Source organism: Sciurus carolinensis, chromosome 14 (assembly GCF_902686445.1).
Source record: "Sciurus carolinensis chromosome 14, mSciCar1.2, whole genome shotgun sequence".
Lineage (NCBI taxonomy): Eukaryota > Metazoa > Chordata > Mammalia > Rodentia > Sciuridae > Sciurus > Sciurus carolinensis.
Window position 1 is genome coordinate 51,565,136 of NC_062226.1, and position 23,497 is coordinate 51,588,632.

Genomic DNA, 23,497 nt, shown 5'->3' on the forward strand with positions numbered 1-23,497 from the left:
GGTGTTGGACAGGATGTGGGGGAAAAAGGTACACTCATACATTGCTGATGGGGCCGCAAATTAGTGCAGTCACTCTGGAAAGCAGTGTGGAGATTCCTTAGAAAACTTGGAATGGACCCACCATTTGACCCAACTATCCCACTCCTCGGCCTATACCCAAAGGACTTAAAATCAGCATACTACAGAGATACAGCCACATCAATGTTCATAGCTGCTCAATTCACAACAGCCAGACTGTGGAACCAACCTAGATGTCCTTCAATTGATGAATGGATAAAGAAACTGTGGTATATATGTACAATGGAATATTACTCAGCTATAAAGAATAATAAAATTATGGCCTTTGCAGGCAAATGGATGAAATTGGAGAATATCATGTTAAGTGAGATAAGCCAATCTCAAAAAAACAAAGGATAAATGATCTTGCTGATAAGTGGATGATGACACATAATGGGGGGTGGGAGGGGGGCAAGAATGGAGGAAGGAGGGACTGTATAGAGGGAAAAGAGGGGTGGGAGGGGTGGGGGGAAGGAAAAAATAACAGAATGAATCAAACACCATTACCCTATGTAGATGTACGATTACGCAAATGGTATGCTGTTACTCCATGTACAAACAGAAACAACATGTATCCCATTTGTTTACAATAAAAATAAAAAAAAATTAAAAAAATAAATAATTAGAGCTGAATAAGGCCATAAGAGTGGGAGGTTTAATCCAATATGAATGGTGGTATCCTTATAAGAGAAAGAAAAACTAGGTATGTGCCTATGTTCATACATGTATTCACACAGAGAAAAGGCTACATGAGAATACAGTAAGGCAGCAGCCACTGCAAGCCAAAAAGGGAAGCCTCAGGAAAAACCAAACCTACTGGCAGTTCCAGACTCGATCCTTGCAAATTTCTTGAAATTTAATTCCTATTGTTTAAGCCATCCCAGACTGTTGTTTTGTTATGGCAACCCAAGCACACTATTACAGTTTGTAAGCCACTTTTTATCCCCCATGAACTACCTATTAATATCATTTTCTCCTTTATTTAGTTGTATTGTTCTTTTTTTTGGGGGGGAGGGGTGGAGGGTACTGTGGATTGAACCCAGGGGTGCTCAACCATTGAGCCACACATCCCCAGCTCTTCTTTTTTATTTTGAGACAGTGTCTCACTAAGTTACCTAGAGCCTCGCTAAGTTGCTGGTGAACTTGTGATTCCTGCCTTAGCCTCCTCCCAAAATGCTGGGATTACACGCATACACTACCATGCCCAGCTCAGTTGTATTGTTCTTAATGACTTAAAAGGCTTCCAAACACAAGTATGATGATCCTTTAAACCTTTTGTAATAATATGTCCTAAATATAAAAGATGAAAATGAAGCCAGAATCTTTTAGACTATACCTACCCATTTAAATGAAATTATAATGCTATACCAACACATCTAAATTACTTTTCCACTAGAATTTACTCTCAAACTACCCAAAATGTTACTTAACAAAAAGCTACCAAAAAAAAATTTATTCCTTAATATAGCTGACACCTGACATAGTTAAACAGGTCAGTACAATAACAAATCAATTTGAATCAATTAAACTTTTAAAAACAAAGCCCAATAGTTCACTTTCACCATGTCTTTAATTCTATTTTTCTTCATTCTTCTCTGTTTCCACCATATAAAAGAATTATATGAAAATTTGCTTATCCATTTATATACGAAAGGATATTTGGATTGTATGTATTTTAACACTTTCATGTCTTTAATTCTATTTTACTTACTAAAATTCCTCCAAGAGACATACAGAGGTTCTCCTGGTTCTTGATGAAGGTTGATATTATCCCATAAGAGCTGAATATAGACAAGTTTACTATCCTGGGACAGAGATGACAGAGGAAGCTAAAAGAGATCAATAGAAAATATTAGCCTCCTAAGTATAATCATTACCAGTGGACCCAGAATAACTTGATTATATATAAAGTCAATGAATTCTTTCAAAACTCTAGATCTAAAATTCTGAGGAAAAAAAACCTTAATTTTTATTAACATCTAATGATAAATGTCCTTTCATTTTCTGATATATAGGTTTCTGTCTGTGAAGTATTGGAATGTCAACTTGGTAACTGGCACATGATCACAAGAGAGGTTAACATTATGACATATTTTAAGGTAAGACAAAGTGTAAGAGTTTCTACTGTCCTACCAGCTAATTTTGTTTCAACTACAAATACCCAAAATAATGAGTCAACTTAAAGAGTTTATAATAATTTAAGATTGTGTTGGGGTTGGGGAGATAGCTCAGTTGGTAGAGTGCTTGCTTTGCAAGCATAAGGCCCTGGGTTTGATCCCCAGTACTGCCAAAAAAAAAAAAAAAAAAAAAGATTGTGTTGCCTCAAAAGTGTTTAGCATCTGGTGTCTCTCAATATTCAATTTGATAAAAGAATGCTAGGAGCTCACTGTCTCCACTGGAACCAGGGATCCCAAACCAGGTATTTTGGAGAGATGCTTTAGGGGTCAGGTAGCAGTTTTCCATTACTTATTAGGCCTGTGACCTTACACAAATCATTTAACTTATCTAACTTTTAATTATATTATCTGAAAAAATAAAAATAATGAGTCCCTTCAAATAAAGTCGTGAAATTTAAGGTGGGAAAATGACAGTTCACCTTTGCAGCTAGATATGACCAGAAGTTCTGACCTCATGGATACATGTGGAAATATGAACTCCATGAGCCTCTTCTTTCACTTTCCTCTTTATTGTTGGTTGGAATGTGAATGTGACAGCTTGAAGAAAATCAGCTCTCTGGACAAGGAGTTGAACTTTGACATGGAGGTCAAGCAGAGCTAAGCAAAAAGAGGATCTCAGGTCCCTAACACTGTACCATCCCTGGACCACCTATCCAAACTTTTATATTGAGAGGGAAATAAACCTCTTATCTTAAGCTATTCTTGCTGTATACTTTCAGAGACTTGAAGATACGCCTCATCCTAACATACCAATGTAGTATAAGTATAAAGTTAGCACCTTACCTGTATACCTTCATTACAGTGTTCGGATGTGAGGATAAGTCCTGGCAAGTTACTAGGAAGGTCCAAACGTCTGAAATACCAAACGAGGTTCCAGAAAATGATTGGATGTTGATTGATGAAAGAGGATGTGTGAATCACCTGATCACCTTCATTTTCTAGCAAAGATTCAAGTTCTTTACGAAGCACTAGAGGACTCAAATAGGGTACAGAAACAGGGGGAGGATTGGGTCTTTTTCCTAAAGGATCCTTTAAAAAAAAAAAAATAAAAAAAGAAGTGAATATTACCTACTTAATTCTATCTGTTTACCAATACTGTTCAATGAGATTATGCTTCTCTGTCCCATTGAAATCACTTAATTCAGAACCACTGCTACATGCAGGAAAACATCCTAATGAATGAAAAAAAAAAAAAAAAAAAAAAAAAAAAACTTAAAAAGAAGAAAACTTAAATACACTTAAATCAATACAAAAGAAAATTAATAGTCCATATTTTAACAGACCCTTTATTTATTTTTTAATAATGAGAGATCTTTTAAAATAGAGCTTTTCAATCATGTTGGTAAGTACAACAGTTTATATGTATGACTCAAATTTGATTTTTTTTTTTTTTTGATGGTGCTGGGGATTGAACCCAGGGCCTTGAGCATGCAAGGCAAGCACTCTACCAACTGAGCTATATCCCCAGCCCTCATTTTTTAATTTTTAGTAACAAATATTTACATTTCACAGACAAAAAAAAGTGTGACATAATTTTCATAACTACAACAAATGCAGTAATTTTTTGTTAATATCTGTCATTGGCTACTTTTAAAATTATATCTAACTCATTTACATTTGATTCCAACAAAAATTTAAAAAGAATTAAAGAACTGTTGTATAATTCAAATGAAATAAGGAATTTTTAAAAAAGTACAACCCAGACTTCACAAGTTATACAAATGTTTGTGACCAAATCATTAACAAATTAGCACCTTAGTATCCAGATCTACTTTCTGAATACCATTTCCCTCTAAAAGGGAACAAAGAAATGGCTGATTCTAGGTCTAAGAAAAGAAATACATAACATTAGCATGTAACATCTTGTCATACAAGAAAGCATGGAAGCCTTAAAATCTAACAAAAAGGTTACTAGAAAGGATTAACAAGCCAAAGATGGAACAATACAAACATCAAGAAGGACATAAACAGCAACAGGATTGGCTGGGGGCAGGGGGAAGAGGGCAAATGGGGATTGAACCTAGGGGTGCTTCACCACTGAGTTACACTCCCAGGACTTTTTATTTTTTTATTTTGAGACAGGATCTCATTACAAAGTTGCTTAGTGCCTCCCTAATTTGCTAAAGCTGGCCTCTAACTTGCAATCCTCCTGCCTTAGCCTCCCAAGCATCTGGAATTACAGGCATGCACCACCACACCCTGCTAAACAGCAATAGATTCAAACAAAAATGCTTAAATAAAAAAGTTCATAATAATACCCTATTCCCCCAAATTAACTGATACTTTGTGGAGAACACTACAGTTCCCAATTTTTTTTTTTTTAAACTGTCTTCCCAATATCCTTTGCATCTTTAGAAAACCAAATAGAAGACATTAGGGAGCTTCTCTTTATAGATACATTCCATATAATAAGAAAACAATGACGGAATTAGACTATAACTGTTTTAGTTTCCAATGAATCACTTTATTTATATAGGCATTAAAACATTAATAATTACTAATATCCAAAAGATAAGTTCATGTCTCCTACTGGAGGAGAATATACCATCACTCATGAAGTTGTCTTGCAAAACTAAACAAATAAATAATAAAAACCTTGAATCTGACAAGTTTTTAGATACTAATGTATAGATTACAATCAATAAAATCGGGATTGTGGGAACTGCAGTGTCTAAAGGACAAAATGACTTAGTTTTATCAAAAAGCCAATTTCAAGGGGAAAAAAAAGAGTCTACAGATTTAAAAAGATAAAACACATACCAAATGATTGCAAGGAATGGAGTTTAAGCCTTATAATTCAAACTAACCCCATACACATATGTTTAACACTCTTGAGGAATCTGAACAAAGACTGACTAACCTGATGGTGTTATTTATTTGGAAGGTGGTCTTTTAGTATGATAATGGCATTGTGATATTTTTAAAAATACCTTATTATTTAGAGTTACATACTTAAATATTAACAATCAGAATACATGTTGTTTGAAATTTCCTTCTAAATAATATAGGACAGGGAAAGTGAATGAGGGCTTGCATAAAAGAATGGCCATAGGCTGAAAATTACTGACGCTAGGTGATGGATCAAGGTATTCATTACACTCCTCAGTTAATTTTTAATATACATCTAAAATTCTCAGTGTTAAAAAATCTAAAGTTCTTTGTTTATGGAAAATTCTTATTTATCACTTCATATTATTAAAAGGAGTCTACCCCTGGGGGGAAGCATGCCTGTAAGCAGATGGATAGCAAGTTTGAAGCCAGCTTGGGCAACTAAGTAAAACTCAGTCTCAAAAACGAAAAAGGTGCTGAAACAGAGCTGCGTGGCAAAGCAGTTGCCTACCTTGTGTTAGCCCCTGGGTTCAAGATCCAGTTATCCCACTCCCCCAACCCCCCCCCCCAAAAAAGGCAGGGGGACAGAGAGAAAGAAAGAGTCTATCACACAAGAATTATGTAGGATTCTAATGCATACTCACAAGAAGTACATGATTTACATACCACAACTTCCTGCAGACTATTTGGAAGACTAACTGTTGAAATGCCATGAAATGGTCGTTGGGAAAAGTCAATGTTTTGCAAAGGGCCTCCAACACTGTGACTTCGAGTCAAAGGTACATTTCGCTTTGATAAACTATTAGGTACAGATGGAATTTTCATAGTTTCAACATCTCCACTGATTTTCTTTATTTCATCGCTTTAAGAAATAAAGAAGAAATGCTATGTTGGTTCTGAAAAATAATGTAAATCTGGGGAGATAAGGGTATATTTTCTACAATGAACTTTGAATCTATTAGATATCTGAGAAAAACCAGCAATGCCTTTTAGGAGTTAAACTTGGGTTGGAAGTACAGCTCAGGCGTAGAGCACTTGCCTCACAGGCACACCCACAACACCTCCCACCCCCAAAAAAGAATTATATTCTTTTCAAACATTTTTGAAAACTAGTCAGAACAGAGGAAGTGGATGACTGGTGAGGTTGGGAAGAGGATATATGGCATAACTTTAAAAAACTAAATACCTATTCCCTTGCTTTATTCAAATGTTACTGGATCTTTATTAAAAAAAATCACCTAGAAGTATACTACATGCAAACAGCTATACTAGATTCATGGAGCGATATTTAATTTCTATCATGCCATGATCCACTTAAGGATTGAGACCAGATTTCATTTACTTTTTTATTCTTAGTTCTTAGCAAAATGCTTAGAAACAATGGTCTCTCAAGAAATGTTTGCTTCAGACAACATTTAAGAGTAAAATCTATACATTAAAAAAAATATTCTGGAAATTAGCACTGACTATACTAACAAGAAAAATATTTTCTTCTGTTGAGAAGTTCATTTTGTAAAAGACCAGTGTAAAACATTAAACTTAGTTCAAAAACTGTTTTACCATCAGATTCATTCATTGCTTATTTAAATACTAAGTGGTAGTAAAATGTGAAGATTTAATTTTTTAAATGTCAAAACTTATGCCTGCAAGAGTCAGGTAGTCTTTAAAGATAGAATTCTTATAAAGATAACTAATTTATTATAGAATTCTCTGCACTCTATGATACCTTGATTCAACTGCATAGTTTGTTTCTTCAGTTATGGTCGATTTATGTTTTGGGAAATCCACAAAATTAATCAACTCAGGTTCTGCTGAACTGCATACAGGTCTGTGCTCCAAGGGTTCACTTGCTAGCGGAAGGCTGGCACTTTGTAAACTGTCACCAGAGGTACTTGGTTTCAAGAAAAAGCTATAATGGAACAGGGCAAAAAAAATTCTGTTTAAAAAGAATCTGTGAGTCCCAAAATTTCAACATACTTACAATTACTACTTTATTGTAAAGCAGTCATTAATGTATTAGGTGATCCATAAGGGAAATAATCTGTTTGAAACATATACATAATCCTGTTCTCATTCTTTCTCCCCTCCTATCCTAAAATTTTCAAATGAAAAGTTCTAGAGTAGCCCAATATAAGATTGCTTCAGTTTTTGAGAATTATTAAAGAAAGCGAAGAAGGAAAGCAAAATACTTTATTAATTTCCTCAGTTTAAAAACAGAAGCACTTTAATATGCTACTCTGTAATTCTTGATAGTAACACCCTTTTTTTCCCCACTTAAAAATCTCCATTTTTGTCTATAGTCATTTCTGTTCTATTTATTTATTTCAATCTTCTCTCTTTCGTTTTCCCTTTGGGTAGAAACTGGGTAAGGCATTGTCAAGCCTCTAAAAGGACATTAGAGAACATTCTGAGGTACTTTGTATCTTGAAAAGGGCTGCTTTGTTTACAGAAATGTACGTATTTGCTTTTAAAATGGTATGTTTGAGACCTGTACATTGATTGTGTGTAATACTGAACAGTAATTAATGATATGTATACTGAAGACGTAAGAGGGAAGTATATTAGTCCAAGAGAGTAAATGAGATATGGAGGTATAGATGATAAAGCAAGTATAGTAAAATGTAAATTAAAGAATTCAAGAGTAGACATTGGGTATTCATTGAAAATAAGAAAAAAGTTGAGATCCAAGATGGCGGACTACAGGGAGGCTGCATTCCTTGTCGCTCCATAACTCTGGTTTCAAGCAGAGGATGTATGTTTCTTGGTGAGGCAGTTTTTGCTGCTTATCGATTCCCTGCTGTTTACCTCATTTGTCTACTGTGATCACCTGCAGTCTGCCAGCATATCGACGCCTTTTTTGAATGCAGATTGCTCACTGTCAGGCGCCTATCATCCGCCATTTGCCTGCCTCTTGCCTGTCCATCGCCTGCCTTACAACTATTCATCACCCACCACCCGAGGTTCACCTCCCGATCATCAGATAGCTGCCAGCAGACTGACCACAGACCGCCAGTGGAGTGCCAGTGGCCTGCTGTTGCCTGGAAGTTCTCTGCCACAGTACCTGTAGATTTGATTACACGTGACTGCCGCCATTTTGAGACAACAGCCAGGCCCCGTAGGACCCCTGGCCGGACTGACTGGGATCCCTCAGCCCGACCGAACACTCCCTGCCTCTGGGGCCCTCATATTGACTAACTGCTTCCTGCTGCCAGGACCCCCAGACCAACTGACTGCACACTATCACCGGGACCCCAGACCGACTGATTGCACCCGACCTCCAGGATCCCACAACCACACCAAACACACCGGACCTCCAGGACCCCTGCCAGACCAACCGCATGGCGTCTCCAGGACCTCTAGCTGACCACGTCCACCCCTGAGCTGGAGCTCCCCATTTGCCAACACAGTTGGAAGCCAGAGCACCCATCTTGGATAATCCTGGAAGCCATAGCTCCGATCTTTGGGTGGGGCAAATCCCATCCTGCGACGCCTGCTGGAGGCTTGAAGCTCATTGTCAGGTACCTCTCATGCATCAGTCTACTGAACACTGGGAGGTTTCATTACTATATGACTGTTATGCTATAGATTTTCTTTTTTCTCCGTATTGAAAATTTAAGTTTTTATTTCTTTACTTTTCTTGCTTTCTTTTCCTTTTGTTTACCTGTTCCCTCAGAGTCTCTTTCTCCCATTTTGCATGCTAACATCCAATTTCTTTTGATTACACTCTCACCCTTTCTATTATCTAGAACTTCTGCATATTCCTTTCTTAGCTCATTAACAGCCACATCCTACATCCCTCTGCATCCTCTTTGTCCTCCATTTGAAACTGCAGAACTTATTGCAAATCTGTTTTACTGAAGATAATAGTTAAACTCATTCTTTTTATTATGACAATTTTGTTATTGTCCTCATAGGGGCTATTTGGTCTAGGATTGCATAGTGTCTGAATTGGGCACTGCTAATATTGATCTCCCCTTAAAGAAAGGGTTTTGGAAACCTTTAGGCCCACTATCAGCCTATAGGGGGGAATCGGCAATACCCCAGATCTGCACTGCTAGAGGGGGAAGATACATGAACAATAAGGGAAAACACAAGGGAAGAAAATGATCCAAACAAATCTAGATTCTATAGTAATAGAATCCAATGACAGTATGGTAGAAGAAATGTCAGAAAAGGACTTCAGATTATACATGATTAAGATGATTCACAAAGCAAAGGATGAGTTAAGAGAGCAAATGCAGGCAATGAATGAAAATACCAATAAGCAGTTGAAAGAGCACCTGCAGGAAGCAAAAGATCGTTTCAACAAAGAGATAGAGATTCTCAAAAACAACCAAATGGAAATCCTTGAAATGAAGGAAACAATCAAACAAATAAAAAACTCAATAGAAAGCATCACCAAAAGACTAGACCACTTGGAAGACAGAACCTCAGACAATGAAGACAAAATATTGAATCTTGAAAATAAAGTGGCCCAAACATAGAAGATGGTAAGAAATCATGAACAGAATCTCCAAGAACTATGGGACATCATGAAAAGACCAAATTTAAGAATTATTGGGATTGAGGAAGGCACAGAGATACAAACCAAAGGAATGAACAACCTATTCAATGAAATAACAGCAGAAAATTTCCCAAACCTGAAGAATGAAATGGAAAATCAAATACAAGAGGCTCACAGAACAACAAATGTACAGAATCACAACAGATCCACACCAAGACACGTTATAATGAAAATGCCTAACATACAAAATAAAGATAGGATTTTGAAGGCCGCGAGAGAAAAGCATCAGATTACACATAGGGGGAGACCAATACGGAAAGCAGCCGACTTCTCAACCCAGACTCTAAAAGCTAGAAGGTCCTGGACCAACATATTTCAAGTTCTGAAAGAACATGGTTGCCAACCAAGAATCCTGTACCCAGTAAAACTGACCTTCAGATTTGAAGATGAAATAAAATCCTTCCATGATAAACAAAAGTTAAAAGAATTTACAAATAGAAATCCTGCGCTACAGAATGTTCTCAACAAAATATTCCATGAGGAGGAAATGAAAAACAACAAAGTAGGTCAGCAAAGGGAGGAACTACCTTAGAGAAAAACCACTCAAACTTAAAAAACTTTACACCAAAAATATAAAGAACTAATCAATAAATAGGCCAAGGAACTGGACAGACACTTTACAGAAGAAGACATAAATATTAATAAATAAATGAAATAATAAATAAGTATATGAAAAAGTGTTCAACGTCTCTAGTAATTAGAGAAATACAAATTAAAACAACTCTATGGGGTTTTGAAGATGACAGACTAGAGGGTGACTGCATTTCATGTTGCTCCAGGACTCAGGAATCAAGAAGAGGAGATACTGAGAGACTTGGAACCACCTCAAAGCTGCCGGGTGAGTCTCTCCCGTTGGGGAGGTGTCCCGGATGGAGCGGTAGTCCCGGAACGCAGGGAACTTTGTGAAGTAGAGTTGCCCAACGAGACACCCCTCCCCCCACTGGAGCAGTGAACTCGGACAACTGGGAGCATTGTAGAGAAGGCTGTTCAGCACAATGCTTGGACTCGGAGTAACCCACCGGGGCTCCGGGCAGCTGCCCAGAGGAGGAGGTGCGCGGCAAGTTGTTTGGACTCAGAGCAACTGCTCCTGAACACTTGGGGGCTGCCTGGAGGAGGAGGAGGAGGAGGAGGAGGAGGAGGAGGAGGAGGAGGAGTGCGGCAAGTCGCTTGGACTCGGAGCGGCCGCACCAGAGCTCCAGGCCGCTGCCCAGAGGAGGAGGTGCATGGTGAGGTGTTTGGACTCAGAGCGACCACTCTGAACACCAGGGGACTGCCTGGAGGAGGAGCGTGGTGGGTCACATGGACTTGGAGTGACCACATCAGGGCTACAGGCGGCTGCCCAGAGGAGGAGCTGTGCGGCGAGCTGTTTGGACTCAGAGCGACCGCTCCTGAACACCAGAGGGCTGCCCGGAGGAGGAGGAGCACGGCAGGTCGCTTGGTCTCTGAGCGGTCGCACCAGAGCTCCGGGTGGCTACCTGGAGGAGGAGGCGTGCAGTGAGTTGCTTGGACTCCTAGTGACCGCACCGGAACACCAGGTGGCTGCCCGGAGGAAGAGGAGTGCAGCGAGTCGCTGGGACTCGGAGCGACTGTACAGGGCTCCAGGTGGCTGCTCAGAGGAGGGGCTACATAGCCAGGCAATTAGGTGCATAGCAGGGTCCCAGGACCTAGGAGGTTTCTTGGTGGAAGAGCCGCACAGAGACAAGCTGAGGGGTGGAGCGAAGGTTCCAGGACTGCGGGCAGATTCTCTGAGGAGAGGCAGCCTAAGGAGACTCGTCTGCAAAGGGTGAGACTCCCAGGCCCAGGAGGTAGGTCCAGGTCCCTGGGAACATTGCAGAGGAAGGCTGCCCAGTCCAGGCGGTAGTTGTGGATTGAGGGGAACCTCTAGGATAGGAACTGACCAGCAAGACTTCCCCACCGGGTGAGTCTTCCATGCCAGGTGAGGTTTTCCCACAAGGATGGTAAAATCAGAGACACAGGCTCAAACAGGCCTTGCCTCAGCCTGCAGCCTAGTTTCCCTCTGGATGACCACTGGTCAACAAGTGGAGGCACCTCTGCCCACTAGCAGGGAATATACCCCACCTGAAGGCCACCACCCCTAGAGAGGCAGCTTCCTTGGGGAGCACCGCATTATCAACTTCCTCCAAGACTTCAGGCTACTGAAGGCTAAGAGGGGACATACTAGAAATCTTCAGGGACATTGTAAGTCAATAGAGGAAATCTGCAATATCTTAATGATCCACTGATTCCTGAACAATATGAGAAAACAAGGGAAGAAAATGCCCCAAACAAATCTAGATGTTACATCAATAAAATCCAATGACAGCATGGCAGAAGAAATGACAGAAAGGGAGTTCAGAAAGTACATAATTAAAATGATCAGGGAAGCAAATGATGAGATGAAAGAGCAAATGCAGGCATTGAATGATCACACCAATCGACAGTTAAAAGAGTAAATACAGGAAGCAAAAGATCATTTCAATAAAGGGTTAGAGATATTGAAACAAAACCAAACAGAAATCCTTGAAATGAAGGAAACAATAAACCAAATTAAGAACTCCATAGAAAGCACAACCAATAGGATAGAACACCTAGAAGACAGAACCTCAGATATTGAAGAAAAAATATTTAACCTTGAAAACAAAGTTGACCAAACACAGAAGATGGTAAGGAATCATGAACAGAATCTCCAAGAACTATGGGATATCATGAAAAGGCTAAATTTAAGAATTATTGGGATTGAGGAAGGCTTAGAGAAACAAACCAAAGGAATGAACAACCTATTCAATGAAATAGTATCAGAAAATTTCCCAAATCTGAAGAATGAAATGGAAAATCAAGTCCAAGAGGCTTATAGGATCCCAAATACACAAAATTACAACAGACCCACACCAAGGCACATTATAATGAAAATACCTAACATACAAAATAAAGAGAATTTTAAAGGCTGAGAGAGAAAAGAACCAAATTACATTCAGGGGGAAACCAATACAGATATAAGCAGATTTTTCAATTCAGACCCTAAAATCTAGAAGGGCCTGCAACACCATTTTTCAAGCCCTGAAAGAAAATGGATGCCAACCAAGAATCTTATACCCAGCCAAACTTACCTTCAAATTTGACGACAAAATAAAGGAGAAACTGGGCCAAGTTTAAAACCAAAAATAAGCCAAATGACTGGGAATACAAATCATTTCTCAATAATAACCCTGAACGTTAATGGCCTAAACTCATCAATCAAAAGACATAGACTGGCAGAATGGATTAAAAAGAAAGACCCAACAATATGCTGCCTGCAAGAGACTCATCTCATAGAAAAAGACATCGACAGACTAAAGGTGAAAAGATGGGAAAAAACCTACCATACACACGGACTCAGTAAAAAAGCAGGGGTTTCCATCCTTATATCACATAAAAGTGGACTTGAAGCCAAAGTTAGTCAGAAGGGATAAAGAAGGACATTTCATACTGTTTAAGGGAACCATAAATCAAGAAAAAAACCTTTAGCTGGAAGTATAGGTCAGAGGTAGAAAAGACGCTTATTAACATGCACAAGGCCCTATATTTGCTCTCCAGCACTCTTCATTCCCCCCAAAATCATAAACTTTGAAATTTTCCACATTGACATACTGGGGGTGAAAAAAAAAAAATCAATAGTGTTTCACTATATCTAATAATAAAATATTTGTAAAAGGTTCTTGCCACAATAGCCCCCAAAAAACCCACAATTAAATAAAAAAGTACAGGACATATGGGAAATAACTTAAAAATCCTGAAGATCTGAAAAATATTGAGAGATATACAATGCTCATAAATAATTAATAATAAAACACATTTTCACCAAATTAGTCTATAAACCTATGTGAAATAATGCAAATAGCATAATAAAAACAACAGAGCATTGGGGGTGGGAAGAGAATGTACAAACAGAGTGAAGTATACATGGGAATTTGATATATTATAAAGGTGATACCATGTATCAGTAAGGAACAGATAGTTTAGTAGATAATACTGCGATAATTGGCTTGTTATATGCAGAAAGAATAAAAGTTAGATTTCAATTTCTACCATGACGCATGAAAGTAGAATCTAGATCATCTGAAGACCCAAATATAACATTTAGCCTAGCATGCACAAAGCTCTAGGTTCAACCCTCAGCAATGAAAAATAAAAATGTTCAGGGAGAAATATCATAATGTTCTAGACATGATGAACACCTTTTAAAACAAGACTACAAAAGCACAACTTATGAGGAAAGAGTATCACAAATATTCATTGGAACTGGGGATATAACTCAGTCTAGCATGCACAAGGCCCCAGGTGGTTCGATCCTCAGCACCACCACCTCAAAACAAAACAAAACAAAAAAAACCCTCAAGTCATCAGGATTCAAAACATTACAGGGGCTGGGATTGTGGCTCAGTGATAGAGCACTTGCCTAGCATGTATGAGGCACGGGGTTCAACCTCAGCACCATATATAAATAATAAATAAAATAAAGGTCCATCAATATCTAAAAATTAAAAAAAATAAAATTTAAAAGAATTATAAAACTCAATGGCTTTCCTATACACCAATGATGAATCTGCTGAGGAAGAAATCAATTCCATTCATAACAGCTTCAAAACAAAAACAACCTAGGCATAAATCTAACATTGTGGGTGGAAACCACAGAACACTGAAGAAAGAAACTGAAGACAACACAAGTAGGACATCCCATGTTCATGGATAAGCAGCATTAAGGTTGGCCATGCTATCAAAAGGAATGCAGAGATTCAGTGCAATCCCTACCTACCACAACACCAATGACATTTTTCACAGAACTAGAAAAAAAGAATCCTAACTTTCATTTGGAAGAATAAAAGACACAGAAGAGCCAAAGCAGCTCAAAGCAAAAAAATAATTCTGGAAACATCACAATATTTGACTAAAATTATACTATAGACCTGTAAACCCTGCAGCTCAGGAGGCTGAAGCAGGAGGATCAAGAGTTCAAAGCCAGTCTCAGCAACTTAGTGAGGTCCTAAGCAACTCAGCAAGACCCTTTCTCTAAATAGAATATGAAAAAGGGCTGAGAATGTAGCTCAGAGATTAGGCACCCTGGGGTTCCAAAGAAAGAAAGAAATTATAATACAGAGCTACTGAAACAAACAAAAACTCCATGGTACTGGCATAAAAACACACAGAGCAATGCAACAGATTAGAAGACCCAAAGATTTTTTCAGGGACTGGATTGAAACAGAAGGATCACAAGGTTAAAGCCAACCTGAGCACCTTAGCTAGACCCTGTCTCAAAATAAAAGGGCTGGGAATGTAGCTTTGTGATAGTGCCCTGGGTTCAATCCTCATACCACAAAAGCAAAAACAAAACAAAACAAAAAACCCCAGAGACACACTCATCTTATCTTTGATAAAGAAGACAAAAACATTCATTGGGAAAAGGATAGCCTTTTAACCAATGGGGCTGGAAAATCTGGTTTTCTATATGTAGAAGAACAGAACTAGATCCTTATCTCTTTCGCTTTTCACAAAAGTCAACTCAAAATGGATCAAAGACTGAGGAATTAGACCAGAATCTAAACAACTCCTAGAAAAAAAGTAGAGTCAACGCTATAACATGTAGGCATAAGCGATGACTTCCTCAATAACACTCCTAAAGCTCAGGAAATAATACCAAGAATTAATAAATGGGATGGCATCAAATTAAAAGTTTCTGCACAGCAAAGGAAAAAATTAAAACATGTGAAGAGAGAACCCACAGTGAGAGAAAATCTTTGCTACCTACTCTGACAGAGGATTACTATTCAGAATAAAGAACTCAAAAATCTTACCACCACACACACACACACACACACACAAATAACCCAAAAACAAAACCAAAAAAAAAAGGAAAATGAACTAAACAGACACTTCTCAAAAGAAGAAATACAGTCAGGTGTGGTGACACACAACTATAATCCCAGGAGCTCAGGAGGCCTGGGCAGAAGGATTACAAATTCAAAGCCAACCACATTAATTTAGTGAGGTCCTAAGCAACTTCGCAAGACCCTTCCTCAAAATAAACATAAAAAAGGGCTGATGATATGGTTCAGTGGTTAAGTGCTCCTGGGTTCAATCCCTGGTACAAAAAAAAAAAAAAAGAATACCAACAATAATAAATGCTGGAGAGCATGTAAGGTAAAAGGAAACCTTTACACTGTTGGTGGGACTGTCAATTAACACAAACAGTATGGAGGTTTCCCAAAAGACTCAGAAGAACACTATACCACCCAGCTATACCATTCCTTGTTATATATCCTAAAGAATTTAAGTCATCATTCTATAATGATACATGCATAACCAGACTCACAGCGGCACAACTCACAATTGCCAAATTATGGAATCAGCCTAAGTATCCATCAACAAATGAATGGATAAAGAAAATATGAGCTGGGTATATATTATACACACACAAACACATAATCAAGTCTCAATCATAAACAAGAATGAAACTGTCATTTGCAGGAAAATGGATGAAACTTGAGAACATTACATTAAGCAAAATAAGCAAAACTCAAAAAGTCAAGGGTCATGTATTTTCTCTCATATGTAGAATCTAGATAGGAAAGTAAGGGGAAAAGATGTGTGTATGGGGGTGAGGATCTTATGAAAATAGAAGGAAGACCAGCAGAGTAGAGGAAAGGACCAGGGGGAAGAAAGAGGGGAGAAAAGGGGAACAATATTGACCAAATTATATTGTTACATTGTGAGCATGTGGAATATGTAACAATGAATCTTGCTATTATGTATAATTATAATGTACCAAATTAAACAACCACAAAAACAAAATAACTTGATGAAAAAAAGGGCAAGAAATATAAGCAGGCAATTCATAAAAGTGTTGGAATAACTAACAAGTAATGAAAAGACTCAAACTTACTAGTATTCAGAGAAATTGAAACAAAGACAATAACACTTTATACTTATTAGAATGTGAAAATTAGAAAAATGACAATACCAATTGCTGGTAAGTTTGTACAGAAATGGGAATTCTTGGGCACTATTAGTAACAGTGTAACATTTGGGAAGCAATTTTTTTGGCATATACTGAAATTACATAAAACAACCCAGTAACTTCACTTCTAAGATGAGTTTTCTGAGACAAAGTACTTCACAAGTCTAAAAGAACATATGTATTTTGCAGTTTACTGCATCACTGCAGTAATAATTGCATAATAAAGAACTAAAAGTAACTCAAATGTTCAATATTAGGATAATGGAGACTAAAACCAGGCATTAGCTTCCTACAAGATAAAAGGAAAAAACTGAATGTACATATAGTACTTCCAAAAGACTGAAAAGAAATTGAGATTTTCAGCATTCCAATTATCTACATTAAAAATTGATAACCATACAAAGCAACCTATATATTTTATAAGGATATATATTCAAGGATATATCACACACAGCAGGGATGGTATCTTTGATGGATAAAGGAATGGGTGGAAATGGAGGAAAAAGAATAAAGAAGAGGGCCTTGTTCAGAAAAATCATGATAGTGCATCAAGAATTAAGATTATGAGCTGGGCCCGGTGGTGCACACCTGTAATCCCTGCAGCTCAGAAGGCTGAAGCAGGAGGATCACAAGTTCAAAGCCAGTCTCAGCAACTTAGTGAGGCCCTAAGCAATTCAGTGAGACCCTGTCTGTAAATAAAATTTTAAAAGGGTTAGGGATGTGGCTCAGTGGTTAAAAGTCCCTGAGTTCAATCCCCAGTACTAAAAAAAAAAAAGTCTTAAGAGTATGTTTGGATTTGTCCTCATGCCTGAAACTATAAGAACAAAATAAAGAAGAAACATCACCAGAATTGAAGTTTTTTGGTTTTTGTTTGTTTGTTTTTCTAAAAAGGATACCTAAAAACAAAAAAGGCAATTCTGAAGGTGTAGCTCAGAGTACACATTTAGTATGTGCAAATGAAGCCCTGGGTTTAATTCCCAGTGATCAAGAAAAAACAAAAAACTAACTAAAGGCAGACAATAATATAAAGTTTACTTGATCCATAAAACAAATAAAATATTAACTATAACTAGTTAGGTCAGCATACAGTTGCCAAACTCTCAATTACATAATGACTGGTTGTAGACCAGCTAGTCTCCTTTCTGTTGCTCTTTTCATTGCAGTAAAAAGTGACAAGAGTTGAAAACATAATTAATGTCACCAAGGCAGAAGGTCTGAAATAAAGCCTAACATTAGAGTTTTGAATTATCTATAAAGAAAATTTACTTCTATAAATGAAATACTACTGATAACCATACATTAAATAAAATAGAAACTTAATCTCCTATATTATTAGTAATGTCTCCTCAAATACTGAAGGTGAAGGACAGGAGTGAAAGGCAAGCCTGAAGCATACTGTGATTTATTCTTGCCCCAGGAGTCATACCTTTTGCAGGGTACATACCTCTTGAAGGAGCTTTTACAATACTAACCTTGCAGAGCCTCTCAAGTCTTTAAATTCTATATTGAGAAGAGGCAAGAAGTTGCTTTTACAGAATGGACATGTTGTATTCAAATTTGAATCATCTGCTGTCCATCCAGCCATAATTTCTTCATCATAAACCAATGCTCCACAAGTTCTACATTGTGAACAACTTGACATCAAAACCTGATAGGAAAATAAGAACACTGAGAATCTCTGTTGAAAATGAACCTTAATAGACCATTCTCTAGAATAAACAGAATTTTAGTTATTCTACTAAGCAAATTTGGAATTAATCATTCCATTATGTTAGTTTTTGTCTTACTTACAAAAGATATTAATCAAGTCAATTCAATAAAATGACTTATTTTATCATTCTGCCCACAGGGTTTCATAAAAACCTATTAAATGCTATTGTTAAATCAAAATATGTTTATAGTACTTTATCATGGGCAGAATATAGTACTTGTACCTCCATTGCACAATTCTGATAGATGCTAGACATGCTGGTATTTTGGGATGAACCATGGTCTGATTTTTCAAAGTCCTGCCCCTTTATGCCTCTTGGAAATGGAACTTCACCTAGAGAGAAATAAGCACCAAAACACATTATATAGGAGAATGTCTTTATGTTTTGAAAATATATGCTAAGGTATTTAGGGGGGAAATATTATTAAATCTGCAATTCATTTTCCATCTGCTTAATATAAAAAGTGTGTGTGTGTGTGTGTGTGTGTGTGTGTGTGTGTGTGTACAGAGAGAGAGCGGGGGGAGGGGGGAGAGGAAATTAATAACAGTTAATTAAATCTGAGAACATAACTGCCCTCAGAAGAATTACAGAATTACAAGAATTACAAAATTCTTTCAACTTCTTAGGACATACGCAATTTTTCATAATAAAAAGAAAAAAAAAAAAAAAACAGGTTACAAGTTTTAAATAGAACAGAGCTAAGAAATTTCAATGATACAACCCAAGATCTCTAAAATGTGGTTCAAACACACATTACCCGGAGAAAGATATAAAAATGTACATCCCCAAGAACCAGACCCACAATTCCATCTTAGAAGTTTTAGGTTAAGGTTTAGACACTTGCATATATTTTTAAGCAAATTTGTTAGATGATTCTGATGCCTGATATTTGAAAACTAATGATATAATTCACAAATACAACTAAAATAGGTGACTGTTATACTTGTAGGTAATACAAAATTAGACTAATAGGAAGGTGTGGCTATTATTAAAAAAAATCAGATAATCTCAACAAATGGGGTTTTGGAAGTAGAGGGTTATAAGCATTTAAACTGAAACTGGAAGAATACTTGCCTAGCACACATGAAGTCCTGAGTTCAATCCCCAGTACAGACAAATGAATGAATAAATAAACAAACAAATAGATACTAAATGAAGAAAGGAAAATCCTTTCCCATACCTGTTGAATAATGCAGTTTTCCAATATCTCCACTGCTGCTGCTACTGCCAAGGCTTGTGTTGCTCTGGGTAAGTTCACTGGGGACCAACCCTGAGACACTTGTGTTAGGCAATACATTTTCCCCCAAAATATGGTCTTCCAAACCAGCTGGGAAGCTGTAATCTCTATTAGTTTCCTCCTTTAATTGAAGAGAATAAAACCCCACATGCATAAACAATACCTTCTCCAGTGGGAATATACTCACTCCACCATTATCAGAATTAAACTCCGCACGTTAAAACAAACCATTCATATAACACACACACACACACAAATTAAAAAACAAAAAACAAAAAACAGGGATTGAACCCAGGGTGCTTACCCACTGAGCCACATCCCCAGTCCTTTTTTGTATTTTATTTAGAGATGAAGTTGCTTAGGGCTTTGCTAAGTTGCTGAGGCTGGTTTTGAACTTGCAATCTTCCTGCCTAAGCCTCTCTAGAGGCTGGGATTACAGGCATGCACCAACATGCCCGGCTCCAATTTTTTTCAAAACCATGACTCTTTTCACTGTTATTTGAGGTTTCCCTTTCATACTCTACAGATATTTAAGAAGTGACCTATAATATTTAATCTGTGTTGTGCCACAGGTCAGTTTGGGGTCTAGAGCCTCTCAATATAAAATAAAGAATGCTAGGAGCTCACTGTCTCCAATAGAATCAGATGCCAGTACAGTTATGGTAGGTGCTTTAGAGTCAGCTACCTTATATTCTTGGCTCTTTTATCACTTATTAGGTCTGTGATCTTACAGAAATTACTTTTCTAACTCTTAATTATTATATCATCTGAAAAATATGGATAAGAGATCTTTCCAACAAGGTTGATCTGAGAATTTCAGCTAGAAATCTGTTCAGAATAACAAACAATAATTTTAGAAGAAAAAAACCATAATCTAGCTCCTTATTACCATAAGTGATTAAAGAAAATTCATAATGTAAAAAAAGAGTATCAGGATCACCTTATAATTCCATAAGTCATTCTAACCTAAAACCCCATATCAGATAGAGTATACCTGTAAAACTTTCTTACCTCGTCATCTGAGTAGTTGTATGCAGATGCTACAGCCACCCACATCTTACTGGCTACTGTTGCTGCTTGTTTCATACCAGATTTTAGGACATCTATCTTGGGCCCTGAGAGTAGATTATCCAGCTTTAGCCCCGACAAAGAATTTACTACAGAACCTAATGAGCCATGTGGTGAAGAACGAACCAATGTTGATAAAGTTGAACGATCTTTGTAAGTCCGACAGGGAGTGTGCTGCTTGAAACGTCCAGTAAAAGTTTTAGACCTGGACACTGCAGGAGAACTCTTTTCACTTTTTGGATTTTCCTGTGCCAATGGACTATTATCTAATGGTAGGCTTGATCTCCTCTCTAAAGGGTGTATAAATGCAGTAGTAGTGCCAGATTCTCTGTTTTCCTCTCTGTGCAATTCCATACTAGAAGATTTACTACCCAGGGGACTTTTTAAGTTCATGTAGCTCTCAATTTCATCAGCCAGATTACGTGCAATAACTGGAGAGAACATTTTATCTTCAGAATCAGGGGGCTTTTCTTCTATACATTCAGTGGCTAAAAGAGACAAAGGATCTAGTCCAGTTTCAACATCCTCCCTTTCAATAGCTTTAGCAACACCATATACACTACTTCTCTTATTCATCAGATCTTTGGATCCTGCTTTCAAGTCTCCAGAATGATCACTATTACTATCATGTTGCTGACCGTCGTATGTCATCTCTGTTGTACTAGTTTTATCTGCATTATCATCAACCCCAGGCTCTAGGAGCTCTTGGCTTTCCTCAAGCATCTCTAGCACAGGAGATGATCTGTGCTCAGAATCCCAAGTACTTTCAGACACACAAGTCCTAGTATCAGCTAGATGACAGCTAAAATTCTCAAAGCTATGAGTTCTTGCCATATGAAGTGGAGAAGTCTTAGGACATGTCAGTGCTGCTGTAAGAATCTTGGCATCTGCTCCCATCATGATAGCCATTTCATTTGAATTCAAATCCAAACTGCTTTTCTTAAGTAGCATTCCTGCTCGACTTTCAGAACTAAAACTACAACTTCTCTCTGGAAAATGCTTTTGTCTTTTTTCTCCTCTATCACCATTCTTCTTAAGATTAGAAACTTCACCAAAGACTGCATCTTCAACTGGATCTTGTGTAGAAAATAAAACATTTGATGTACTACCTAAAAGGGAGAGTAAAGTATTAAAAATAAATCTCTACTTTCCAATAACACTTATATAAAAATGTTTATTGTTTTCTGATTATGAAAGTAAGACAGTAAAAGGTTAGAAAAGATTAACAAAAGATTCAGAAAATTTAGAAGGTATAAAGAAAACATACAGAAAAAAATATCCCCCCCAAAAAGAACCTACTCATCATCCCTGTCTTCAGAAATAACACTTTAACGTACAACCTGTATTTGAATTCAAATTCAAACTGCTCTTAAGTTGCATTTCCACTCAACTTTCAGAACTAAAACTACAACTCCTCTCTGAATAATGCTTTTGTCCTTTTCTTCTCTATCACCATTTTTCCTGGGATTAGAAACTTCACCAAAGACTGCATCTTCAACTGGATCTAGTATGTATGTATGTGTGTGTGTGTATACACGCACACGCGCACACACACATCTATATATCATTTTGTCATGCAAGAAGTTAACAGTTGGGGCTGGGGAGATAGCTCAGTTGGTAGAGTGCTTGCCTTGTAAGCACTAAGACCCTGGGTTCGATCCCCAGCACCAAAAAAAAAAAAAGAAGTTAACAGTCTGTAACAAGAAGAGGGCCCTCAGCAAAATCTACTACATTGATACCCTTATCTTGAACCTTCTAACTTCTTGAACCATAAGGAATAAATTTCTGTTGTTTATAGTGTACCTAGTCATGTGGTATTCTGTTACAGCAGCTCCAACTAACTAAAATACCATCCATTCATATTTAGGATTCTGAAATACTTTTTTTAAAAAAGCATAATGAAGCCAGGAATAGTGGTCTACACCTATAATCCCAGCTCCTCGTGAGGCAAAAGGAGGAAAATCATAAGTTTGAGGTCAATTTGGATAACTCAATGAGACCTTGTCTCAAAAGAAAACATACAAAGGGTTGGGGATACAGCTCAGGGGTAAAGTGCCCCAGTACTTCAAAATAAATAAATAAATATCATAATGATCTGGAAGCTTTGAGTACAAAAGTTGTCTTTGATTCAATCTTTTTTAATCTTTCAAAATGGTTTCAGGGTTCTTTTTAGTCTTTCAGATTAGTACTAATTGATAATAATAGTCATATCAGTTCATTAGAGTTAATAAGCATTTTGAAATATTTTTGAAGTTTTGGGGGGAATTAAATCAACCTATTTTACAACTCCAAAATGTATATCTAATTTGAAAACTATTTCTAATATATGAAAAAACAAATCTTTGCAAATATTACTGGCTATCTTATTTCTAGGAACTTAGTGGCACATTTTATTTTTAATTTTTAAATGAATTTGATTGTCTGATACTATGAAAAGCCCCATTACAATCTTTTCTCTCTCTCTCTCTCTCTCTCTGGTATTAGGGGTTGAACCCAGGGCTTCTTGCACACTAGGCCAAGTGTTCTACCACTGAACTATATCTCCAGCTATTTTATTTTGAAACAGTCTTGCTAAGCTACCTAGGTTGACCTGGAACTTACATTGATCCTGCTTTAGTCTCTTGAGTAGCTGGAACTACAGGTATGTGCCACCACACACATAGGTACCTACCTACCTCCTTCCTTCCTTTCTTTTGTGTTTACGTAAGATGTGGGGTGGGGTGGGAGGTTGAACCCAGGGATGCTCAATCACTGAGCAATATCCCTAATATTTTTATTTTAAATTTTATTTTAAGACAGGGTCTTACTAGGTTGCTTAGGCTGGCCTTGAACTTGCAAACTGAACCTCTTGCTCTAGACTCC

General features: G+C 37.4%; 1 protein-coding gene across 4 annotated transcripts in view; it reads right to left on the reverse strand.

Annotated features, from left to right (window-relative positions):
* Dennd4c (DENN domain containing 4C) overlaps positions 1 to 23,497 on the reverse strand; it is a 130,586-nt gene that overhangs the window by 17,914 nt on the left and 89,175 nt on the right. For all 4 annotated transcript variants that reach the window (XM_047524120.1, XM_047524123.1, XM_047524121.1 and 1 more), the window contains 8 exons: positions 20,579 to 21,744; positions 19,511 to 19,688; positions 18,553 to 18,662; positions 18,091 to 18,266; positions 6,790 to 6,972; positions 5,730 to 5,925; positions 3,018 to 3,263; positions 1,769 to 1,886 (listed from right to left, as the gene is read on the reverse strand). In XM_047524120.1, coding sequence (XP_047380076.1) covers positions 1,769 to 1,886; positions 3,018 to 3,263; positions 5,730 to 5,925; positions 6,790 to 6,972; positions 18,091 to 18,266; positions 18,553 to 18,662; positions 19,511 to 19,688; positions 20,579 to 21,744 — 2,373 coding nt within the window. The remainder of the gene's footprint in view (positions 1 to 1,768; positions 1,887 to 3,017; positions 3,264 to 5,729; positions 5,926 to 6,789; positions 6,973 to 18,090; positions 18,267 to 18,552; positions 18,663 to 19,510; positions 19,689 to 20,578; positions 21,745 to 23,497) is intronic.